Source organism: Candoia aspera, chromosome 1 (assembly GCF_035149785.1).
Source record: "Candoia aspera isolate rCanAsp1 chromosome 1, rCanAsp1.hap2, whole genome shotgun sequence".
NCBI lineage: Eukaryota > Metazoa > Chordata > Lepidosauria > Squamata > Boidae > Candoia > Candoia aspera.
In genome coordinates this window covers 128,603,525-128,629,878 of record NC_086153.1, presented here as the reverse complement: position 1 = coordinate 128,629,878, position 26,354 = coordinate 128,603,525, and the positions used below count along the sequence as shown (strand labels likewise).

Below are 26,354 nucleotides of genomic sequence, written 5' to 3'. Positions count from 1 at the left end.
CCGTTAAGAGATAGCAAAGAAGAAACATTTCTCGCAACTGTAAAGCTAGGGCTTGCTCATTAGAACATTGCTACTGGCTGCTATCTTGCCCTTGGGCACTTAAGCCACAATAAAATCAATTGATAGCACTTAAGCATCTCTGACTCACTGCAAGAATAAAACCACAGAATCTTTAAAGCCATTTGGGGAAGTAAAACTAGGCTACTCTAGGATAAGAGAGGTTATGCTCCTATAAGATAATGTAGTTTTTGAAATGGTTGTAAGTTATCACCACCAATGCCTTCTAAAAATCTGGTTATATTAAACACGCTTTGTCCTAGGAGAATTTTTCAGAAATGCAGTGCTTGCAGCGATTGAGAATTCCATGGTAGTTCAAACACAGCTTGGGACTGTGGAGGCAAGCCAGAAGTTTTTGCTTACAAATAAAACAAGGGTCAATATTTAAGGGTTCTTTATGATAGCAAAAGTATAAATGAGGCACAGGACAGATCAACATGATGTGCATGACTAACAAAAAAATAGCCAAAGACCAGAGGTTTCTTCTAATCAATGCAATAGTATGTCCTGGAAGTGAACAGTATCAAAATGGTAGGTGTGACCAGGCATATGAAGTCCCACCTCTTTTAAATGCACGTCATGCAAATTCCATGCATGTAAAAAGGGGCACAGCTTTGACTGCCCCAGTTGCACCTGCCACTTTGACACTCTTGACCCCCTCACTGCAGACACCCCTGGCATTATGTTTTCATTTTTAAGAACTATTTGCTCTATATAAATGTTAAATGTCAGGTTTAAACAATAGATTCAAACAATAATTACAGATTTACCAAGTTACAAATTAAGATGATTATCAAAATGATTCAGAAATGCAGCACTTCAGTGCTATTCATTAAAGCGATCTGTCTTATTTCAGATGTCTTTCCTCATCTGATAAATGATGCAACTGCTTTAAAGAGTTGATTTTACAGAAGAATTGTTTATCTTTTTGCTGATTAGCAAGCAAGGGCAGGGTGAAGAATAAAAGATTAAAATAGAAACTACTGTATCTATGTGTGGTAACAAACTGAAAAGAAGCTTAAGGTAAAATATAGACCGTAACTTTATCTTACTGAAATGGGGAGGGGGGGGATTATAGACAAAAGCCTCAGAATTCCTGTAATATGATTAACCTAATTTCATTGTGAATGAGAAAATATTTCATACTGAGATGGCTATTTTTCCAATATTCTTCAACATTTTGATTCTCTGTATCAAGCTTTAAGAAAAACAGGGAAAAGTATTTTGTTTTCTCCCCCCAACACTGTTTTTTAGTTATTTTCATAGTTAATCTTAGCAGGCTACTCCCAAATAAAACACTACCTTATGTTCTCTGAATCTTAGTATAAAATAAGTCATTTATCACCCATATGAAGTGGTCTAAGTGACTAATCTTGTGGGCCTACCTTGTAGATGTCATCATGAAAATCAACAGAAGCTCTGCCTGAAATAGGCACATCTAGCATTTGTTTTGCCACAACTATCATAAAGGATCTTGGCAGGCTGCATTATTATATTCTGGGTTATGCTTGCTGGAGGTATTAGTCATAATTAAGCTATTTTTGCTCTACTAAGGAGCTATGGTCACAAACATGGTTATTTGGAGGGTAACCATGACAAAAGAACTGGAAGACCTGTATTCTCATTACTGTCATACCAGAGTTGTGACAGGACGGTATCTGTCAATCACGTAACAAATGGTTCTATACACCAAGTAATATTTTATTATGCTAATTCAAGACTGACCTTTATTTAGTCAAAACTAAGTAAGTCTCACACGTGTATGTTCTGTAAATCATAATAGCATCTTCCCCAACTTGCAGCCTTGAGAGCAGTATGTGCAGATTCTCAGCAAGTGTCACCGAGAAAGGGCCAAAGGTTTGGGGAAGGCTGTCCTAATACAGCCATGAACACAGAGGTCTGCTGCCTGCTCCTCACAGATGTAGAACACAGCTAATTTTAGCTCCAACTGGTATAAAATGTCACAACCAACATAATCAGGTACTGTAAGTTCATCTTAGTGCAATAAAGCTTCTGCCATTATAATTTTTTAAAGAATCAACAGGCAGATCCAATATTTTTGCTATTTTTTAAACTACTATTTAGAAATCCAACAACAATAAAATTATCAGATATTAAGGTTTGCTCACTCTGATCCTTTTATCAACTGAATCAGCACAGTTCCACAGATCATGTTCTACAGACAAGTTCTGCAGTCACATTCTCAGTCAAGGTGATTCGAATACTGCTTTCACATTTTCTGCTGTGACGTCTCTTGGTGCCAGGTCAATCAGAGATTTTTTTTTTAAAAGTCTGCAGGCACAGAATACCACTCCACTGTAAAGTGTGTTGTTATAAATCAATGGCTGGAGTCTTTCGTTGTAAATTCATTTTTCAGAAGATACCTGAACCTATGGTTTCAGATGGCAAATTGGCCTAGTTATCCACGAAAAGAATAAATCTGTCAGTGGATCTCTTTGCATGTGCCTAACTGCAGAACTGTATCCAAACTAAAATCCTATGAAGGCAAGGAAGCTCTGCATTCACCTTTGACTTTCAAAGGATCAAGCCATCAATATAAATTACGTAAAAAGGGGGTCTCATTTTTCTTTAGATTTCTAAATCTCCTCGAAATGTAGCAGTAATTCTCCTGTGGAAGAGTTCTGTCAAGTGGCCTCTGATTCTACAAGTTGATTTGCTGTGTGTCAGTACACTGAAGCAAGTCTGAAGGGTTTTTTGCAGAGATCTTCAGATTTAGGCAAGATGTATGCAAAGTAAAGGAGAGAAGCAAATCTTAAGAAATCCATCGTATCATATTGAACAACATCAAGCCTGCAAAGACAAGCTATTTTAATATTACCTTTTACAATTTGGTTTATAATTTAAAGAGCTCTCTTTTTTCCCTTTCAAAGTTGAATATGGAATCTATTGCATGGACTATTTTCTCCCAAAGGGAGAAAATCAAGGCGTTGCCTTTTAAAAAGTATTTCAGGCATGCAACAATATGACATTCATAGATGTTATTCTTTTAACCAAGATTTTATACAGTGCATTTAACTTCAAGCATATTATAGGTATTCATTACAGGAAAAATGTACTTTGAAGAAATGTCAATAACTATGTGTTTTATTTTATGCATTTAAAGTATTTTTAATCTTGTTGCTTCAGACAATGGGTGGGGAGAGAGTTCAGGACTTTCTTCACTCTCTGACTTGTATCAGTTGGGCTTCACCACCTAAATTAAGTGCCTAGTTCTGTGACTGAATTTATGTATCATACTATGCTATTCCTTAACCATGCTGTATAGCATAAATTACAATTGAATTTATGTAAACATTTGCCATAAACCACAGTGGCTGGAATCACACAACATGCCAAGATAAAGCAAACATTATGGCTTATCATGGTAGCTTGGTTCACACAGCACACTTGGATATAACATAGCTTGCTTTGGCATTGGCTGAGCTTTTGTGTTTCCTTAACCGTGGCTAAGCATATTAGGCAAACTCAGACTTTATGACTTAGCACTCTCTGTGAACCCAGTTGGCCTTACTCATATGATACTCCAAGCAAGTTTTTTGGAAAATCTAATGTGTTGTCCACATTCATCTCTTACTATAAGCTTCCCAAACCTCAGTTTCAGTTCTCTATATCATCTGAATCAAAACAGAGAGTTAACTTTCTGCTCCAGCCACAGATACAGGGCACTAGGCTTTGTCAATTAACTTCACAGAAGAAGGCCTTTCTTCTAACAGATTAGTTACATTCAAGTTTGACCACGCAGACACCACTTCTTTGTTTAGCAATGCTCTGCCTTCATACTCACAAACTGCTGTATACCCTGAGGCTTGGAGGACCCTTACCCTGTCTGTTGAAGCAGAACTCTTCTCCATGGGTCCTGCAAAGGTGATCTGGCTACTGCTTCTGAAGTGAGTTTGGGCTGGCAGGCTTTCACACCCTGTTTGTAGGTTATTTTTAAAAACTTAAAAGTGTAAAAAAAATGCAATCTGTGGTGGAGCCCTCCAAGCTTCCCCCCATACATCTGCAGAAATGTAAAAAAAATGAAATAAAAGTCCTTAACCCTTGTTTTATTTGCAAGCAAAACTTTTTATGGCAACACTAATCTCATTTGTGAGCCACACACTGAAAAATGGGCAATTTCTAGGAACAGAGAACATAGTAAACTGACAAATAAAATGGGCAGGCACTCTGATTTAACTACAATTTATTTCATCCAAATTCTAAGTTCAGATGATAAACTATGTCTTTAAATGACCTGGATTACATATTCTGCACAAGTAGCCAGGGATAGCAAACAAACAAAGGACAGGACAGAATTATATAATCATTCCATTCATATTCATCTTCAAGAACATAAAGATTGATAGAATAGAGAGATTCTGTCCCAAATGAAGCAAATGGATTTTGCCATGTTGTTTGTTTACAGACTCAATTGCTGCTTGTCCCAAGCAAAGTGCAGATTACCCACAAGACTTCATGTGTCCCAGGTTGCATTCACACATTATGTTAAGCCATGGTTTATTTTAATTCTGATTTAAACAAAAAGCCATTATGGACATGTTCTCACATAACTTCATGCCACGATCATAATTTATAAACCACAATGGCTATGTTCATATATCATACTAAGCCCAAACAAACAAAGCCATATTATGGTTACCAGTTATTTCTTCCGCTAGCTTTTCATTAATAAAATGATGTCCCATCACTGCTCTTCTCTAAATTTTTGACAGTTCATTGAAAATTATTTATTAATTAGAGAATGAAATCCATCTTTGGCAATGAATTAAAAAGATTACAGAACTGACCCTGGCTTGATACTTTGCAATTCTGCAACCGGTATGACTTATCTGTGCAAAGCTAGTTAATACATTTTAATATAGGCTGTACCTAAGATTTAAGCACATTTCAGTGCTGCTATTATCTGCTTCATCTACCACTGTAGCTGTTCAGAAAGACAATTAAAATTAGTGCTATTTAGATGGCAAAATTTTAAACCAATGACGGGTATCTGTTTATCCATACGGTTAATTTTAACAGGCACTTATGAGAAAATGTCATGTGAAAATGTCATGGAACCAGCTTATCAAAGTTATTTAAAATATCTATTATGCCTCCAATTAATCAGAGAAAGGAACAACAAAAACCTATCACATCCTATGTCAATTTTATATCAAGCAGGTAAAGGTATATTTCAGTTAAATATTAATGAACCCTTGTATAAACAATATTTGAAATTAAATACAATTAGGAGGATCAATTGATCGAAAATAGTAATTATTATTTATACCATGCTTTTGCTAAATGTTCAAAGCAGTTAATAAATATTATCTAACCCAAACCTTGAAAAAAATCTGATTCTATCCAATCCAAACCCTGAAGGGATCTTTGAGATTCTGAAATAAGCCACTTTCAAACAGAAAGTGAAGAGGAACCCACAGTAATTCAGCTTCATGTTAGGTATCCTTCACAGGAGCCTCCTGATAATCCTTCCAACCCCATCCCTAACTCTATTATCCCCAATTCATTTCTTTGCCCCACACTACTCAAAAATAAATGCTACAAAGATTTGGAAGGAATATCAGCATCACTGTATGAATAACTAGCTGTCAGAAGGTCCTATCATCATATAGTTATAAAACTTCAACTGAATCTTTGGTGGGTTAATAGCTGTCTTCTGATCCCATTTTTGCTAGTTTCTTGGATAATGAGCACCTCATTTCACTAATTCTTAAAAATGCCATTATCAGATAGATCATTATGACTATGTTCATATTATAGACTTAATGGTGGGGACTGAGGCTGTGTCAGCCTTACTAGGTAGACCAGACAGGAAACACAACCAGATAAGCTAATCCTACTTTATTGTAAAGCCACATTAACAGAATCTTGCAAGTCTGAAAGTACAGTTCTCCTGCCGTCTCCTTTACAGCCCAAGAAACTAGGGAAGGTCCCTTCTGAGCCTCTTGCCCCACCCACTATCCAGCTACACGCTCTGCTGTCTCTTATCTGACAGTTCCCTTGGCAGTACCTCTTCACCCCGTCTCCCAAGGTCATTCCCACATACCATTACAGGCTGAGAGACCACGTATTGCCTAAGACCACCCAGTCCCAACTAAGCTGAGATTTGATGAAATGTTTTATTCCAAAGTAACTGGTTCATAAAAGAGGGTATTTTATAAATGTGAACTCAGTGGAAGGGTAAGCTCTTTTAAATTGGTACATGATACCTTCAACAAAATTGGGTTCTTTCTCATCTCCAACTACGAGGGGGAGAGCAAATTTAATTAACAAGCTTATTTCAATTCAGTATGACAATCAGTCCAGTTCTCATGATAAAACCGTTATTTCAGCTCAAGGGTGTGTATAACTAGTAAATACATAGCGAATGAATGAAAAATAGATACAAAGATGTTACAAATAAAAATCTATGCCCACATATTTTCACATGACTCTGTTTCCCTACCGAGACTGTCAAGAATGCACTCTGAGATTACTGGGATTTTTAAGCTAAATGTTTCAAGACATGATTTTGTTACATCATAATTGAAATATGGTGCCTTGTTCTGTAATTTTGATTTTAAAGCACTAAGAAAGTTAAGGTTCTATTTTAAAGAACAAAGTTAAGTAGGCTGTAGAAAAGAAAGCAAAGAAGACTTCATGTTGGATCGTTTTTGGAGAAACAACAAAGAAGCTATCTTTGAAGACAGACATTAAAGGTTTCTTAAGTTTTATTTTTAAAGCAATCATATTTCTTTGTAAATGATCGGCAGTCAGTCTTAAATATCAATCTAATCTATACTCATTAAGTATCAAATTGAAATTATGCACTAGTGATTTGCTAATCATACTCAGTATCATGTGATTCCCACCCACAAGATCAGCAGTCAAGTTTCTACAGCTGACTCTGCTAGTTATAGTATTCAACAGCTGGGCTATACATAACTTAGTACTCTGATAATGTCCAAGAGTACTTTAAAACTAAGGAGATTTTAAAGTATCAAGCATGTGATTATATCTTAGAATGCAGAAGCTGTACCTCATATTTATCTGATGAAGGAACTCTGCACAGGTATGTACAATATATTCAAAATTATATGAAGTGTCACTCCCTATTGACAGTATGTATTATACTTATTCTTTGCAGATTAGGTCAGTGACCATTCCAAGTCATCAGGATGTCATTCCAGTGAAGTCATCAATGATATACTGATGGCTTGAGACTACATTATTCTGTAATTACTTTTCTGTTTCTTTCCACCGTGAGTACAAAAGCCTATGGGTCTTTTCAAAGTGAGTATTTCCTAAGCTTTCAAATAAAGTCACTGATGACCACACTGATCAATCATTTTTTTAAAAATGAAAGAAACAGAATAGGATTCGCTGAGGTTCAGACTAGTTCCTTGTTCTCTTTTTATCATTGTAAAGCTTCATCTATCTTTCAAATGTCAAACTTAATGTCCCTGGCCCAAGCAGTTCTTTGGAGAATGTTGCACTTTCACAGCCTGCCTAGGGAAAAAGAAACAGGTAATCTCACAACTGTAGAAATAACTTCATGCTACAATCTGAGTACACAATGGACTCCACATTCCTAAATTCAGCAAGAGATCTCCCCAATTCTTTGTGTTCTGGCAATAAAGATACGCTTTGTGTTTTTGTTAACTCCAGCCACACCACAATACTATTCCAAGTCCTACTGAACTCGCATGGATGCAATTTTTAGTATTAATGGAAGGTGCATTCAGATTTACAAATTTTCTATGACCTATCACTGAGTTAGAAGCAAGAAATATTCCATCAATGTTTAGACACATAAAATAGTAAAGTACAACCCCAGGCAGGCAGTGAATATGTACCCAAGTTTGAGGCACACGGCAGTGCCTTCATAATTGTGTCTATGTGATTCACAATATATGGAAACATTTGGCTCACTGTAAGGTTTTCCATAATTACTGAGGTTCCAACATAAATGGGGAAAAAGAACTGGTCAATGGGAATATGTATGTGCAACATACATAAAGCCAGGTTGGTACAGAGGCTTCAGAATCTTTGACTAGGAATGAAGAAAACTGGGTTCAAATTCCTACATAATAATAAAGAGATAAATTAAATGAGGCAATTAATACAAATCAGTGAAGAAAGATATTTAATCCAAGTAAACATACAGAAAATTAGCTTTCTCTTTCCATACCATTAACAATTGACTTGTAAATTTTAAATATTTCCATTATACATTGAATTATACTATTGAAATTTGATAGACTTAGAAGTTGGAAAGAAAATTAAAATTACAAAAAGGTGTCATACAGGTTTACAATTGTTACACTGAATAGCTCAATTTTTATTACTAAAGCAGAGTTAGTGTAGATTTTATCAAAGTATTAATAATGAACTATTACAATAATGATATTCCTTCTTCCTAAACAGTCTAGCAAAAACTTGGCTAATTGTAACCTAATGATTTTTGTAAGCTGCCCTGAGTCACCATGTGTCAGTTGGGCAGCCTTATAAATCTGTTTAATAAATAAAAAATAAACAATTCTTTTAATAGTTAGATGTAGCACATGATCCATCATTGCGCAGACACAATTGGTTATAGACACAAAGGAGTCATCAAACTCCTTTTAATGCTCCATATATTGTAAGTGAGGGTGATTCAGTATAGGCTACTGTAACTAGTAAAGTCTATTAAAGGCTGAATACAAAGATCATTTTTTTCTCTTTGAATGATGAAAAATAAAAGGCAGGATACCTCTGCCATCTCATTAAAAGCTATTGATAGAGATCACTTAAAAGCCTGCTTAATGTGAATACAATCTTCCAGACTTTGTTAGTACTGCTGGCACAAAGAGCTGTAAGTGTTACAGGTGCAATTTTTAAGGGAGCAGGGTCCAACGAAAACGTCGTCTTTTGCAATAAACATTGGCTATAGCTACTACAATATCTAATAGTCACATTGCTCTAAACATTACTACAAAGAAATCTTACTTCAAAAGAATATATAGTACACTCTACATTTTTTTCATATCTCCTGGATAAGAAAATGATAAAGCCAGCTTTTTTAATATATAGAAGAAAATGAATTTTCCAATAGAGGCTAAAAATTACAGGGAGTTTTTTTTAAAAAAGGCCTTATGCTGTTGCCCTTGCCCAATGCAAGATGCTAAGTCATCCTCATAACATTAGTTGTCTGTGAGCTTCAACAGGATGGAGTTTTAAGCACCGATATACAAGGCAACGGAAAGTATTAACATGTATTTTTGTTTTTAATTTGGCTTTATCATGCCCACAATATAGTGTGTGTAACAATATATTTAGCCAGCATTTGTTAAGTTATTCAGAAGGCAACTCACTAGTGCAAAAATGAAAAGAGTTCTTTTGGTAGACAACTATCATGCAGCACAGAATCATCTCAGCAATATATCAGCAGTGTTTTCATCCCAAAAAGGGATGAAAAGGATAGCAGCTCCTAACTGTTTTAAGTGAAGAGAAGCCACCTTCTACCCTTCAAAATGATCCCTCCACTTCTGTAAGACAACAGATCTCAGCATGATTCTGTACTCTTTTCTTTTCTGCCTTTCTATTGGCAGCCCTGTATAGCAGACTGGAAGTCCCAGGGACCTGATTCTGCCACCTGTTCCTCTACAACCCCGGTAGATCATCAGCATTGCAGCCCATTAATCATTCTCCTTGATTAGCTTGGGCACAACTTAACACTTTACCTTTGTATCTCTCCAGCACATCTTCATAAGCCTGCAGGTACTCCTGTTCCTCGGTATAGGCACGAACACCAGGGGAAATAGAGCCAGCCATGGTTGAAGTTTTGACCCTGTCTTGATCAGGTCCCACCGAGGCTCCCGGCCGCCAGGAAGCCTTGGAGAGCAGCACCAGAAGGCTTAAGGGAAGGAGGGGGCTACCGCGGAGCAAGCTGACCGAGGAAACGCCCATGCCCCCTCCCCCAGCGGCGTGGGAGCACGTGTGTGCCGCCAATAAGGAGCGAGCTTCCTCCCTCTCGGATTTCGTGAGCTTCGGGCTCAAAGGCGGTGGGAGTGCGCACCAGGCGAGGGGAAGCAGTCATGGATGCCATAGAGCCGGCTTTGGAGGTGACCTCTGGCTCAGGGTTGCTTCCACATCTCCCGCAGTCCGTATAGACTCTGGGCTCCTCAAGCAGCTCGCCGCAGGCATTTCCTCCTGGCTCTCGTTTTAAGGAAACCCGTGCTCGCAATTTAGCGCGAATCACAGCGAACTTATTTCGAAGTAAACCTGCATAGATTCTGCTCTAAGGCACCCTTCGAGGCAAGAGGCCCGGTTTAAAATTTAAGCACAACACGAAGGCTGTCATTCCAATAGGAAAGGGACTTTACGGGGCTATCGTATTAAGGGGTCTCCTTTCATCCTCTTAACCGATTGCCGGAATCAGAGCCAGGGCTTGAATGTTGTCAACATATGTGGCGGGGAGGCGTGCTCGTGAAACTCTAGGGATGCGTTAAGGTTTATCATCGCTGTGCAGATACACAGTATAGAAATCTGTGTCTATGGCCAGTGTACGTGCTCAGAGGCACTAGGGTTGAAACCTAGGAATGCACCGCTTATGGATGGAATGCTGTGCCAATCTGGATTAGGCTACCTCGGCCCTGCTTTTTCTCTCATTTTGCCAAAGGCGCAATCAGATCCAGAGTTTTTTTGCTGTTCGCCTTTTGAAACAGCTGTCGCTCACATATCAGACCCACCGCCAAGTGTTCCTTCTTTCCAAATTGTTCTCTCCAGTTTCCAAAACCTACAGCTCTCCGAAGAGGGAGGGAGACCTACCTCCCTTTGGACGACCAAACAGAGTTTTGTATTTTAAGTGGCTGTCCTTAAAATGCACTTTCACGGAGCCTTTTCTGGAAAGCCTCTCCTTTGCGGAAGGTTTCCTTCCAAAATCTGGTTTGCGAAACGGAGGTTATTAAATCGCCCTCTCTGCCTATGCTCCTTCTCTTTCTCGGTCTTTCGAATGCTGTAGTTTTCGCTTCTCGGGCACAGTCTCTGTCCAGCGACAGGTCACCGGTTGGCTGGCCATCTCCTCCTCTCCTGCCACCACCCTCGGTCACTTCTCAGAAGCTCCTGGCATGTCGTCGCAATGCCAAGAATAACTCGGCGCGCCCCCTCCCCCATCTGATCCGTTTGGAGAGAAGAATCGTTTCTGCCGGACGCACGCGCCCCACACCGCTTCTGCCGGCAATAACAACAATAAAAACCACCGCACTAGACCCGGGAGTGGCGGAAGGCCAAAAAGCGAAGAAGCCCTGCAGGTGTCACCGCCGGTCACTGTTTCGAAGCAACTTGCCTCTCTCAGCAATGACCACGCATGCGCTACTGGCGCTCGGTTTCCCGCCCCACTTGCAGCCGCCCCCTTTCTTCTGACCCCGCACACCCCTAGACTGAATTCGCCTGCCCTGCTCCGCTGCATCCGATGATCTCTAGCCCCGTCTTTGCCCCAGCCATATCCGATCCCTATTCCCAGTTTCAACGTGCCTAAAACAGAACCCTTCTCCCACGAAGGACTTCAGAGAGCAATCCTCATATTGTTCCAGTTGCCCGCCTTTCTTATTTTTTAGCCGGTTATTTCTAAGAATCTAAGAGGGTGACTTCGCAGCGCCTCATGCTTTCCCAAACATCAGCTACAATGGAGAGACCTCGGTCTTCCTACGCCCCTGTATCCACCGCAACCCGGGTCTGGCGGTCACCGGAACAGGCGGCTTGGAGAGCGTCTCCCCCTCCCTCCTCATCGGTTTCATCTCCGCCAGGGCAAGTTCCGGAAGTGATATGCAAACTGCAGCCCTGGATCCCATGAAGGGACAGGGAGCTATATACGGGGCCACGAGCCAACACTCTTTCTCACGCCCTTCATTTTCCCGAGCTTCCACCGAGACCTGTAAACCGTCTCTTCGGCGTCCTAATTTTAGAAACAAACAGGTGGATAGAACGACTCCACGCCTTCACAGTACGCTTTACAAGCGCTTCAGGCGGATTTTTTTTAGGAAGAAAAGGCGATAGGACTACCACGGGTTCTTGTTTCTAAGATCTCCCTGGGAATAATATTGGCGACTGCAGGCTGTATATTTTCTCAACGCTCAATTTGCTTTGCTTTCTCGATTTCCAGCCAGGCTGCCCTAGCAAGCTTCTAGACCAATTTAAAACAAATGAGACTAAACTCTCTTGGCGCTGCCTGATATTGGGTGCCCTGCCAGATCCTCTTCCCTATATTGTTGGTGGGGCGGTACACGGTCCGACATAGCGGCCGGAACCCGCACAAGCCGCCTCGAGCACAAGGCCAGCTAGACGAAGGACGAACTCCATTCAAATGCGCCCAAACCGTTTAAGCGTTCCCATAGCCCGATAGCACGCGCGTTTTCTGCGAGGTCGGAGGGTGCAGTTAAGTACATCCCCCCCCCGTCAATGTTAGCCATCTGCCTTCGTTACATCGCACGGACAACGTTCTTCGCGGTCTTCACTTCTAATGCAATGCGCGAAAGTTCAACGCTTGCATTTGCAGATGCTGCAGCCGTTCCACGTCCACCCCAAACACATTTATCCGCCCAGACAGACGAGCAGGCTAAAATAGCTTAGTCACCGACCCTGAAAACCGACCCCGCTGATCGGTGATGTCTCCTAGCCCTGGGTTACAATGAAGTACAATGCTAAGTCCCTCTGAACTTAATGAAACTTAATTCTGAGTCGGCATATTGTATATAGAATTACACTATAAACAAACAATAATCAAGACTTTAGGCACCTACTCTATGTAATACACAAATCCAAATACACTGCCCCAACGTACAATGGAACTTCTCAGCATACCTTACTCTCCCATTTCTCTTACCGGCTATCCTGAGCACAGCTCTCTCAGCGGGGTCCAGCACGGATCCTCCTTGAATCTTCCTCTTGGATCTCTCGTGTTTAGGTAGATTCCACGGTAGGGTGTCACCCGGAGCCGGAGAAAGGGAGCCAGATTTTTGGCTGAAATCATCGTCGTCGGAAAAATCCGCAGAGGAAGAAATGGAGCATCTGTAAGAAGCGTTTCCCGAGCTCTAAAGAGTAAGGGAGGAAAGATAATCGTGAGAACAGCAGGTATAGCAACAACAGAGGTAGACATTTTTTTCCTCAAAATCAAATAATTTTCGCTGTTTAGATCGCCCTCTAGGAAAATCAACCTGAAACAGACACTACCCACCCTCCGCTACTGACTGGTAGCTATCCATGTTGCAAATGGTCGGTGGACAAATTGCTCACCATTGTTGCTTATACGCTGCCGGTGTACTAAATCCCACAGCCTGCAACGCCGCGGCGAACAGGTTCAGTGAAAATGCATCTGTGGGAGGTTTGCAGGAAGATGGGTGGCCCGGTGCTCTAGCAACCAGCTCACAAAGGTCCTCCCGAGTTGCCCAAGAATCAAAGCAAGAGGGAACGGGGGACCGGGAAGAGATAAATTTTAAAAGCAGCAGCAGCAGCAGCAGCTCCGGGCTACAAAACGACATTTGGCTCCCCCACCAGGCTACAGGAAAAATGAGCCGTTCGCTCTTGAATGAATAGCGGGGGAGGGAAAGATGCCAGCTCACATATCCAGGATGCGGGCCTTTGCGATGGCAGCTCCATTTCTAAAACCACGCCCTGGTAAGTCCCTTTCCTTCCTTTCTAGAAGGTGTCTAACTTCTTCCCAAAACGTTCCCCCGCCCCAGTTCACCGGGCTTTCAGACCGCCCTGGCTACGCCGGGCAGGAAATGCGGCGCTTCGCTTTTCTCTGGGCAGCCAGGAGAGCACAAAAGGCAGGTTGCGCGAGGCCGTGGTGGTAAATACCGCGCCGCTCGATTTATGACCCCATCTTTTAAGTCGACACCGAGCTGCTAAAGCCGCACCACCCGAAATGTAAACAAGAAATGCAGCAGCGCAGGCACGAAGAACGGGGGAGAAAGGTGCTTCTGGCGTCCTGCTCAACTCTCTTGGAAAGCCTCAAACCCTGCTGTTCCTGGGGCAGTTTTCAGTCAGTGATGATAAATGGAGGGGGGACAGAAGGGGAACCCTGGGAGATACGAGGTTCTCTGATTTCCCGTTCCACCTCAGGGGAAAACATTGGCTACATTTATGGATCGAAGACTGAGATCATGCTAGTCCTTTGCTGTGTCATCTGGGCTGCACCATCTGAGAAGCAGCGGGCCAGGTTGCAGACTTCTGATTGTATGCTCTCTCCCTCCAGCCACACCATCCCTTCTTTTCCCATGATAGTTACCAAATAAATTCTACCAAATAAATTCTCTGAACTACAGCATTTCTTAGATGAACCTACAACTAGCTAGCAGTATCAGGTGGCACTCTCTGCCTGCCTTCATTATTATGCAGTGCATCTCTTGCCACCCTCTTGTGATCATCTTTGTGGAGAATTCCCATCAGCTGCCTGTTGGAGTGAGCCAATTGGTGAGAAAACACATACTGTGTGACAGCATCACTAGCACAGATTAAGGCCATTTCCTCAGTAGGGTTTGATAGCATCATCCAACCAAAACCATTGCTGTCCCAATATAACAGCAATGAAAACAGGCGTTGGGTCACTACATCAGTAACCAAGTGACACTATAAAGCACAATACATTTCTAATAAGGAAAAGGAGTCACCACATTTAGATCATTTCAAGCACCCTCTTCAGATCCTCAATTCCTTTAGAACAGGGTTTCTCTAGGGTTCCGCGGAATCCTAGGGTTTTGTGAGAGGTCACTAAGGGTTCCCAGGGAGATCACGATTTGTTTTAAAAATTATTTCAAATTCAGGCAATTTCACATTGAAGAAGTTACTTTATTTTTAGTTTAAGAACACTGTTAATGCATATATACAGGCCTACACATGAAACGAATATAATAATTTTGTAACTTCTGGCTTGTATTTGACCCTGAATGTGCAGGGCTCATTCTCTGAGGCCTGAAAAATATTTCAAGGGTTCCTCCAGGGTCAAAAAGTTGAAAAAGGCCGCTTTAGAATATTTATTTTGCTATATTTTTTGCTCTTTTGTCAGCCTAGCAGTGATCATGACCAATACCTATATTTTTAATGCAGCTTTGTATTTTTTGGAAGTGAATTAGCAACTCATGCTTTCAAAGTTTTGTCACAGCTTTTATTATATTTTTACCATATTACAGTAGTTGCATGGTTCATTATTCTCTACAGTCCTGTATTCCAGTAACTGGGAAAAAATGAGAGATGCAAACTGCTTTTATATTCCTCATTTGGCAATCATACCTCAGCCTCCGTATTTGATTATGAGATGGTGAACAGCCTTTCCTCTGTTGCCACACACTGCGATCGCTATGAGATTCTCTGCTAGTTTGGTAATTATTTAAAGAAGAAAACAAGTCATGTTTATTTTCTAAGAAAAGAATGAAAATTGTAAGACTTAACTCCATTCATGACCTTAGATCTCAGAAGGATAATTCCATTAATTTTTTTCTCCATATGCTCAAAAGAAGCATGATCTCCTGACATTCAAAATAAATATTGGCTTTAAGCTTTAGTAATCCTTGGTTAAAACTAAGTTACAGAAGAGCTTCTTTTAAATCAGGTTTATCAGTCCTTTCTTTGTGCTGAATCATGTGGAAAAGTTCATCAATCAAAAGATATGGTTAAAAATAGGAAGAAAACTAATGGGCATTTCTTATTAAACCATATGAAGAGTTTATGGATGGGGGACTCAGATTTTTATAAGCGTTCAGAAATTTAAATGCAGTAATTGTTTCTCTGAATTAGCAAAAAATGTGGTTTAATTGCACAATACAAAAACTCTAGGTTTTGCATCACCTTGCATAAATCAGTGGCAATACTAGGTTCACAAATAATACTATACTTTTCAGTAAACAAACAACAAAAGACCTAGTTCTGACTAATCCTATGCCATAAATCACAGTAACTGAGTTCAAGCATCACACTAAGGAAGAACAAACCATATTCTGGCTTACTATGACATGCAGATGCAGCCAATATCCGTTTCTTTCTTACCCTTGAAAGGGAAGTTGTTAGCCTAGTCCCAAGGCCTTCCGATAACATATTCTGTAGTGCAAATTGTAATCTTGTACACTCAAGCAAATCCTACTGTGTTTAATGGGGCTTACTTTTGGGTAGTTGTGTCATATAAAAAACACTGATAGCTGATAGTCTCTTTAGTTTTGTTGCAGTTCATTCCAAATTAAATGATTTGGGATGTTCCTGGGATCCAAAAGGGAAACATAGATTCAACAAGCTTCTCCACACAAAGGACAAAAGTGACACAGGACATGAACTCAATATAAATTGTATAATATACAGGCATACCTTGGAGGTATTGCGGGTTCAGTTCCAGACTACTGCAATAAAGTGAATATTGCAAAAAAGCGAGTCACACAAACGTTTTCATTTCCCAGGGCCTATAAAAGTTATGTTTACACTATACTGTAGTCTATTAAGTGTGCAATAGCATTATGTCTAAAAAAAAACAGTGTACACACCTTAATTAAAAAATACTTGATTGCTAAAAAATGCTAATCGTCGTGAGACTTTTGCTGTTGGAAAAATGACACTGACAGACTTTTTCAATGCCGGGTTGCCACAAACCTTCAATTTTCTTTTAAAAAGAAACTTCAGTATCTGCAAAGCGCAATAAACAAGGTATGCCTGTATTAGTTTATAAAACATCAATACTACAGGAAACATTATGCATTTGCTGTAAAGGAGGGCATTTTTATCCATTTGATTATCTCAGAGGCCTAGCTATTAAGATTTTCTTGATTTATTTATTTATTATTTTATTTATTATCCTGCCTTTATTATTTTTATAAATACCTCAAGGCAGCAAACATACCTAATACTCCTCCCTCCTCCTATTTTCCCCAGTATGTGAGGTGAGCTGGGCTGAGTATTCTTTCAGTGGCTGGATTTATGGTTCCGAGGGACCAGCCCTTCCATATGAGGGCCCTTGACTCTGGCCCCCAAGAAATATTTATTAAACAAGCTCCCTTTTGGCCTCTGAATGGCAATTCAGTATAATTTGGCCAGCTTCTGATTAATGATATTACTTCTTTACTTACAGTCTTATATTAATTTCAATTAACTACTTAATAGTCTGTAAAGTGAAAAACAAAAATTGAAATAACAATAGTTTTATAAGCACTGCAGAATAGAAGAAAAAGAATTTTATTTGCCTGCTATCTATCATGGACTTTGAATATTCAAGTTATACCTTTAGATTGCTTAGTAACCTCCTGTTGTAGTTCTTTGCAATGAAGTGTGAAATACCTGTATATGGATATACTCTATATACTATTTTTCGATACCATTAATGTTGAGAGACAATAACATGCTCATTTTCAAAATTTATTTATTCCTGTACATCCATTGTTGCTGTTAGTAAATGTGTGATGCATTTCATTTAGATAGTATTCTTAATTTATAAATTTGTTTTCTTATATTTTTCTTCAGGACTTTAAGAAACAGCATTCTCGTATTAATGTTTCATTTCCTGCCCCTAATCATAATACTGTTATTATCTGTGCTTTGAGCTGAATGATAAAAAGTATCACCGCTTTGATGATGGCACGACAGGATTTATTTTTAGTTTTTTAGACAAAACAAATGCATCAAAAAAAAACATCCTGAAGAAAAGTAGCTGAATGCTACCAATATCCTGTTCAATAGTTGTGCACCACTTCCCTCTACTGGATGTATCTGACCTAGTTGTTTTTCCTTTAATATGAGCATTTTCTGCTGGCTAGAAAGTTTTTTTTAATTGGAATTATTACCAAATGTGATGGCCAACAATATAAATGCAATTAGACTGCAATTAAAAACAAAAACAAAACAAAAAATGGATGAATTAATGGCTGCTCAACACAACAACCTGCATCACCCATCGCACTAAGCCAACCAATTCTGTTGTTTTTTTGTTTTTGGCTTAGCAAAAATAGTGTGCAAACCAACTTGATCGCAGGGAAACAACTATGACTTAGACTAGGGGGCCAATATGGCAGCCTGGGAACAGCATATGGCCCACCTCATAGCTGGGGGGCTGCTCCTGCTTCTGATCCGCACACGAGCCAAAGCAACTAGAGGGACCTGAGTAGGACACCAACTGGATGGTATTAAAAGAAGCAACTGTACTTGAGTCCTGAATCATTAAAGTCTAGCTGCTAACAGGCAGCAAATGTAGCACCTTCAAGTCCTGTGCTATAAGGTTCGCTTAGCTGTCCTATTAGCAATCCAGCTGGTGCTGTTTGCATCAGCTGCAACGTGTAGACTACCCTGAAAGATCACTCCTGGTAGAATGCATTGCAGTAATCGGATTATGAGGTTACTAGGTGAAGATCAGTGAGGCTAGATTTGCTTCCACAAATAAATAAGTACTCTAACCTGTACATTGTAAGTATTCCCAGAACACACAGGCTTATCAAATAGCACACAATGGAACAATGAGTCATAACTGTACAACATCTTACTCTGAATATAAAAGCAGTACTAGGATGTAAAACAAAAACAGATTTCAAGCCAACTCATAAGATAAAAGAAGTAAGTCTTAGTTTTTAGTTTTCACTTGGAGCAACAGACAGAGATGGACTGTGGACTGGATCTAAAGTTCAGGGTATGCTCAAACTTAAGGGTCACTCCACCAGATCCTCCCCCTAAATCCCTGAAATACTGCTCTTCAGAAGAATTTGGGGTGAGAAGGGCTGCAGAATGGGGGAGAGGGGGTTATTGAGCAGAAGTACATTTCCATTCAAAGTGCCAGCACTAATATGCAGAAAGTACACACACAAAATTCTGCACAGAACAAAGGAATAGTTCAAATAAAATACTCAAAGGACTTGTGTGTGTGTGTGTGTGTGTGTACTGGTAGTGTTCTTCATAAAGGAACATCAACATTTAGTCACACAGGCAAGCAACAAATGTTATTTAGACCTTCATTATTTAATTAACCACACTATGTAAGCATTGTCCTGAAAATTGGGTTTTCATGTACTGTAATGCAATACTTGTGAAAAAGGAACATTTGCCATTTTGTGTTCTTTCAAAACTGTTAACAAAATATGTTGCAAATATGGCATTAGTTTTGAAAGCATTTCTCAGCTGATTAGTAAATGCAGATCTGATGTTAGTAAAGTCTCCTACAAGTCAAGTTTAATTCCTGTTGACTTAACAGAAGTGGATCAGTGGTTGACTTGGCCTTCTGGAATGTTTTTTCTACTTCCCAGTCTAGCATACAGGCCACTGGATTCTCTGATGATCACCCATGCAAATCCACCAGGTCCATTCCTGTTTAGTTTTGAAGTTTATGACTGAGGAAAAACCTTTCAGCGAAGAGGACCTATGCAGCTGTAACATCATTTACCTCATTTATACACATAGTTGCTGATGTATTGTGACAAATGTAAAATGCTCCTTTTCCTGATTTGAAGGATAGCGCACATGGTACAAAAGAATAACATACTATCCATCAGTTCCTTCAAGCCGTAATGCAGGAAGAGGAAACATATGTGGCTGAGCTTCATATACTTTTTACATTTATGAGACAATGGTTTCTGTGGAGGATGTGATGGAGAACCAGAATAACAGCAGGCACTTAGATTATCAGAAGCTTATATTACGTTGCTTTTACAACTGAAAAGGAGGTACTAGTCACACAGGAAGGTGTCTTAGAATGAGCCAGTTCATTAGTCTATCTAACTCAGTATTATCTGTGCCAGCCTTTCGAAACGTGGTACATGCAAGAGGTGTTTGGACAATGTGTTGGGTAATTATGGATACTGTAGTCCATATCTGGAAGACATCTAGTTCAGGAGAACTGGTTTACTCTCCATAGCTTTAGGCAACAGCTTTTCCTAGCTCTACCAAAAGTTATTGGAGACTGGATCTCAGATCTTTTATATTCAAATTGCTCTACCACTGTCCTACGATCTACCCTTTTGACCACGAAAAAACATCTACAGTTTATAAAAAGTTCACTTTTATCCTAATCAAGAGAAGACTCATAGTGTTGGCAAGCTTATTATTAACTTTACACAAACTGAGATAAGAGTCTTTTTCCATGCATAACTTTAATTGGTAGGGAAGGATGCTTGCCCCTCTACTTTGCAGATACAAAATGATCATTGGTCACGCAGTTCCGGAAAAACAGAAATGGTCTTCTACTCTGAATCTGCACACCTAAGGTCTCTTTTCATTCGCTTAATCTAGTTTTGACTTACCACACTATATTCTAGCCATTCCCCTTTTCTTTTAGTGGCTTTTGATATGATAAAACACAATTTTATTGAGCTCAAGTAATTTCTACTATGCATGTGCAGGCATTTCGAAAGTTACTGAACTTTGTTCCTTATCTTACAAATCAAAACTTTATTACTGTTATTGACCAGAAATCCAATATAATAAACAAAATATAATACATAGTAAAACATTCAACAATTTTCATATGTAAACAAGGTTATTTCTGCAGCCTGTCACTTTCACCCATGATGGTGATCTTCTCACAGCATCTAAGTAGTAAAATTTTGTTGCAACATCGGTGACTTTATGATTTCTGGCAGCTATACAGTTAGATTACATAAAATTCAGCGTGACCAGGAAGATTTCTTTTTAATGGCTAGAGTAGCTGTTATCTTAAATCAGAATAAAGGCACACCTTAGAAAAACAAGCTCCATGCATTCAATCATACCTGATCCACATGAGCATTGCCTCTGCAATTCTGGAATTTTTTGGATTCTGCTCTCCAGGACAGTTGAAAGGAAAGCACTAAAGTGAGCCCTCGAAAAGGCCCATTTCTGTATTTTCAGATATTTTATTCTGTCAAGCTTTTGCCAACCAAGTACGTCCAAAAGCAAGATTCCCCCAGAGGCTTTTTAAACAAGATTTACTGGAAGGGAAAAGTGGATAGGTTGTAGAAATCTCAGCAATGGGATTGTTTTCAGTTTTGGTAGCCATTTTATTTCCCAACCTGCTAAGGAAAGACTTTTCTCAGCCTGTTAACAGTGGCCTCTGTGTGAACTGGTGAAGAGGCTATTATTTTGATTGATAAGAGAGGAATATAAGGATGTCCAGAATGTGAATCTCTCTCAGGCAATGACCATTCTACGAATTGCAAATTGTACATTTTCTCTAAATATTCAAAGCCAAGCATAATAGTATTCATCATGTTCTTAGTCTTCTGAATGATTTGTAATGAAGATAAGTATCTGCTGGAGCGTGTATGTGTGTGTAGGAAGACAGGGACTAGCTGAGATCAGAGAAAAGGAAGAATGTTCCCCCACCTCCTTCAATCCAATCTCTCCATCATCTGCTGATTATTTTTTTTAGCAGCTGTGCAAGAGTTTAAGGTAAAAGGTTCATGGTGAAGTAGATCAAATGAATGGCTTTACAGTTTATTAATTCCTAAGTTTTGAAGCTTGTCAGGTTCTTATTCAAAGAAATGTGTTCAGGTTTAAAAAATGAGACTGAATGTTAAAGCCTGTAAGCAGGTGTACCTCTCCAGTCACAAGTACTTTCTGTGAACAAGCAGGTGCTTCAGTAACTGAGCTGTTCTTCAGCAGCCTATTAGCCCTGTCCAAAGAAATACAATGTCCAAGGGCATACAAAATTTTTAAGCCAGTCTTTATTCTTTTACATGTTTCTTATCCTTTGACTTAGCAAAAATTACAGCTGTCCTATTTCTGAATCAAAAGATGCCCAATAAAATACTGTTCCTGCACAGTGATATTTCATTCAGATACCATGAACTGGCTCTAATGGGTCTCTCAGTTAATGACACTTGGAATGATGCTACATACTCCTGTGCACTAACCCAAGCCTTAGTCTTGCACATAAATTCTGAAATCTGGGACTCTCTGCTGCTCATGATCTTTGGCCTAGCTTTTTTCTTGCTTGCCATCGCCATATATTTTATGTTTGGTAATAAAAATGGAGGAAAACAGCTGGCAAAATGTGACAGAATCTGCAGGAGCAGCACTTGTGAGCCACTGGATACATATTGCAGCATGATGATGCAGAGGATGGCAATGGAGAAAGAAAACAGGTCCATGTGGCTGAAGTCTTCCTGGATCTGAAATTCCTAAGCTCCAGGAGCCTGAACTAGTTCCTTGGTGTAAAGGTCTAATATCTCAGTCTGCTGCTTCCTGATGAACATACAAATGTCAGGTTCTCAGCATGGCACTTGTAGATGCCAATATGCCCCAAATGATACTAATTTTTGAGAAGCTTTTAGTTAAATAAATGGGAAGCTAGCACACCGCAAAATAAACTGCCAACCTTCACCATCATCTTTATTCCCTAGAAATCTCCTTGTCCCCAGACATTACTTAAAAAATAAAAGTGATAAGAGACTAGCCAATGCTCTGTTCACACAGGGAAAAAAAGAGCAGAAGGAACATGAGGCATTCTGGAATCCCTCTAGAGGGGTGTTGGAGAGCAGCCCCACCAGTTTGCTTTCTAGTAAACTGTTTTGTGACTGGCTGCACTCACAATGGCAATACATAATATGGTCTCAAAATTCCAGAGATGCCTCTTGGTAGGGACCCTGGGATAGTGTGCTGGGAGCAGTACAACCTTCTATAGAAAGCCTGGTTGCTAAATGCTAGTACTGTATCACAACTTCTCTGTAATTATTTTGGTATCTGCCACGTTCCTTAACAGAGATTGACCCCCATGGCTTGCTGAGGAAACAAGTCATAAACAGGCAGTGTTTTTCAGGCAGTGAATGACCCATCCACACTTGATAAATAAGGAGGACAGTACTATGGCAAGGAGCAAGATCCAGGGTTGGCATATGAACGTCAGTACAGTGTGCATTTCAAAGTAATGATGCTAGAGAGTTTGATGGTTCCATTTAAAAGTTACAAAGCAATCTATTGACTCTTAACCATTCATTGCTTGAACTTGCCATACAAATCCAGAGTAAATGTCCTCTTAATATGTTTATAAATCAATCTTTTCCAACCTGATGCACATCACTTGGGACTGCATCTACTGAAGCCCATGGTGGCTGGGAATTCTACAAACCGAAGATCAGTACATCAGGAAAACACTGTTGAGAAGACTGCCATAATTCAATGAACTGAGAGGGGAAAAAAACACTTACCGGCTTTCGAGTAGGTGTGACTTGAATGGAATGGTAGAATTCTGGTTGGACTCTGCTACTCTTCTTGATTTTTCTTTTCTTAACTGATGTTTCTTGCTCACTCAGTTGACGTGCTTCTACCAGGGGCTGTATTTCTTCAAGGCGAGGGACTACACGTCTTCTGACATGGCGTGGACTCGGTCTAAAACCCTGTTAAAAGATTAAACTGTATTATGTCTACTGGTTCTTATATTCTGTGGAACCTAAGTATTATATCAAGTACAGCTAGTGGTTCTATCTGCAGAATTCAATCTGCACTGAAATAATAACAAATTATTATTAAATATTCCTGTAAGTCTCTTCCCCTATTTTTTCTCCTATAAGAAAGAAAGAAAATATCAGGATAATTGATTCAAAAATCAAGTTTCATTTCACTTTAGTGAAAGTTAATATGAACAACTCCCAATGGATTTTAAGTATACATTTTTTATCTGTCCATTGAACATGTCAATCAAGTTGGCTAACAGCAAACATAGTAAGAGCCCTCTCCCCCACCTTACATGTGTAAGTTCTATAATCATGATGAAGTAGTTCAAAGAACCTAACTGAAGAGTGTGCCTTAACTCCTTTTCTAAAGAAGAAGAAGAAAGTGGGAGCCAAACACAGTTCTTAAACAGTATGTTTTGTAGCCTGGGAGGAAATGCCATCTTTAGCAGGCCCTGGCAAACCAGTTTCTGAATGTGGGGGCATCTTTGAAAGAGATTTTCCTGCAGATCTCAGTGCCCATATAGAATCAAAACAGGGTAGGTGGTCCATTAGTGGCAATGTAAGTCAAGCTCTGAACCATTCTAGGTCCTCAATGATTAAAACCAACCGCTCAAATTATACCTCAAAAATAATTGGCAAGCAGTGCAGATCTTTCAGCATACATATGGTGCAGTTTCAGTAACATGAACTTATTAGTAGCCTAGCTGCCACATTCTTCAACTGTTGAAATGTCTGGTTATTCTTCAAGGGTAGCCTCACATGCAGGACATTATAACAGACTAGTTGAAATGCATCCAGAGCATTGATAATTCTTGCCATCTCTATCATCTGGAGATCCAGAAAGATCCTGAATATTCCAAGCCTGTAAATCTCCTCTTCCAAAGGGAGGATCCCATGCAGAACAAGGCTGAACTACAATCCTCAAGTCTTGATTCCTACTGACCAACAGTAATTCTGTTTTCAGTTTCATCCAGCACATTATCAAATATAGACAATATCTAAAGGTATCAGAGACATCAGTAAAGTTGAGTGTCATCAACAGTGATGGCTTTCCATCCAAAACTCTGAGCAAACTTTCCAATTATTTCATGAAATATTATATAGACTATGAACTGAAGTATTAACCAGTAGTCTTCACCACAATCTTTTAGACAGAACACTACAAGAATTCAACCAGAATCATTGCAAAACCTTGGTCCCAAGGCCCAAACCTCCAGACAGTACAGAAGATTATCATGGTCCTCGATACTGAAAAATGCTAAAAAGGAAATCAGACCATATTCCTTCATCTAATTCTCACTGTAAATAATCCACTCTGATGACCAAAGCGTAAGATCTGCAGAAGCGGCCTTTTTGAAGAAGCCCTCACTGTCAGAGATGCATTTAAATGGCACCCAGCAGAGGGCCTTCAATACATCACATCCAAGCTGTGGAATGTATTCCCTCATGAACTGCATTTAAACTCCACTCACTCCGCCTTTAGAAAAGACCCAGGCTACCTCTCTTTCATCAGGTATTTAACTGTTAATATAAAACTTTTGCACATCTTTACATTTTAGTATTAATTTTATATTTTTTTAAATTGCATTTTCTGTTCTGCATTTTAATTATTGTTTACTACTTCAGCACAAAGATGGAATATACTATAAATCAAATAAATATATTAAAAAGAGAGGACACAATTCAGCCAAAATTAAAGTACTTTGAAATTGTATTGGTATCCCTGATGGAGCTATCCACCCTATGTAACTTTTTTTCTTTGAAATCAGTTTGATCCAAAATGCTTCACTTGGAAAGACTGTGCTTGCATCCATAACTAAAATCAAAGGGGCATAAAATATTTTTTCAAACTAGCAGCAGTAGCAAACACACATGCACACATCTCCATCATATCAATTAGGGACTCTCCCATTCTATATTAATATTTCTATATAGCGGAGATTTTGAGTTGCTCTAAATGGGGTGGGGAATGGCTAGAAAGGGAGTGTTGCCAAGTGGAAGTCAAGCTGCTTTAAACTTTTTCTAAGTCTTTACAATTTAGAAGCATACAAAATCACTACTGAAAATAGGAACGTATCAAACTAGATTGCTCTTCAAAAAATTCAAGCTGAACATGCAGCCTGACCATTCTAAGCTGAATAAAAGAGTTTGGGCATGCCTGTTTATGCAACAAAACCAAATGTGAGTTGACCAGGTCTCCATGTACTTAAAGAAGCACACCAAACAGGGATTTGACTGGGACAGCAATAAATTATGTAAAATAAACAAACACATTTAAGTGTGTGGAGAAATTCTGAGCAAGTAATTTAACCTTTACATTTCTAGGTTAATAATTATCAACTTTCTTTAAAAAAAATAATTGATGGTTTTAAAAAAAAATGGCAAACCACTATAATGTGAAAAATAGGTATAGCCTATACTGATGGTCCATCAAGTCACCTCTGACTCCTAGTAACTACAGGCACAAATTCCTGCAGCTTTCTTGGCAACATTTTCAGAATATAAGAATATAAAGCTAAAACTTACTGTTTTGCATAATGGATGCTGTCCCCTGCTGTAAGTGCTGATCTAGCCCTACATTTTGACTAATAGTAATCCTCACAGAATTGTCAATGCCGACATCCAGGTTATCGGTATGCAAGATAACTGCACGTCAACATGCCAATCATCCATAAAATCACTACTTTAACTTGGAAAGGTTGATGGGCTGAAGCCCAGCTATGTGATCACAGGAAAATTATCCATATAGATTTTGCTTCTGTTTTTTACAGCATTCCAACTACAGTATTAAACTTAAATTCAAAACCTATTAGGTCATAGGCTTCAAAAAAATATCAGAAGAATGGCTCATTTCTTGCAGGGGATTTTCTCTTGCACAATATAAACTGTATTATATCATAGCCTTAATTAGTAAGGCATAAACCACATTTCAAG

At 39.3% G+C, this 26,354-nt stretch overlaps 1 protein-coding gene across 1 annotated transcript in view; it reads right to left on the bottom strand.

Annotated features, from left to right (window-relative positions):
• DST (dystonin) overlaps nt 1-26,354 on the bottom strand; it is a 353,259-nt gene that overhangs the window by 310,270 nt on the left and 16,635 nt on the right. The window contains exons 3-4 of the mRNA XM_063313467.1: nt 23,175-23,363; nt 12,920-13,127 (exon numbers count right to left, since the gene is read on the bottom strand). Of these exons, the coding sequence (XP_063169537.1) occupies nt 12,920-13,127; nt 23,175-23,363 (397 nt within the window). The remainder of the gene's footprint in view (nt 1-12,919; nt 13,128-23,174; nt 23,364-26,354) is intronic.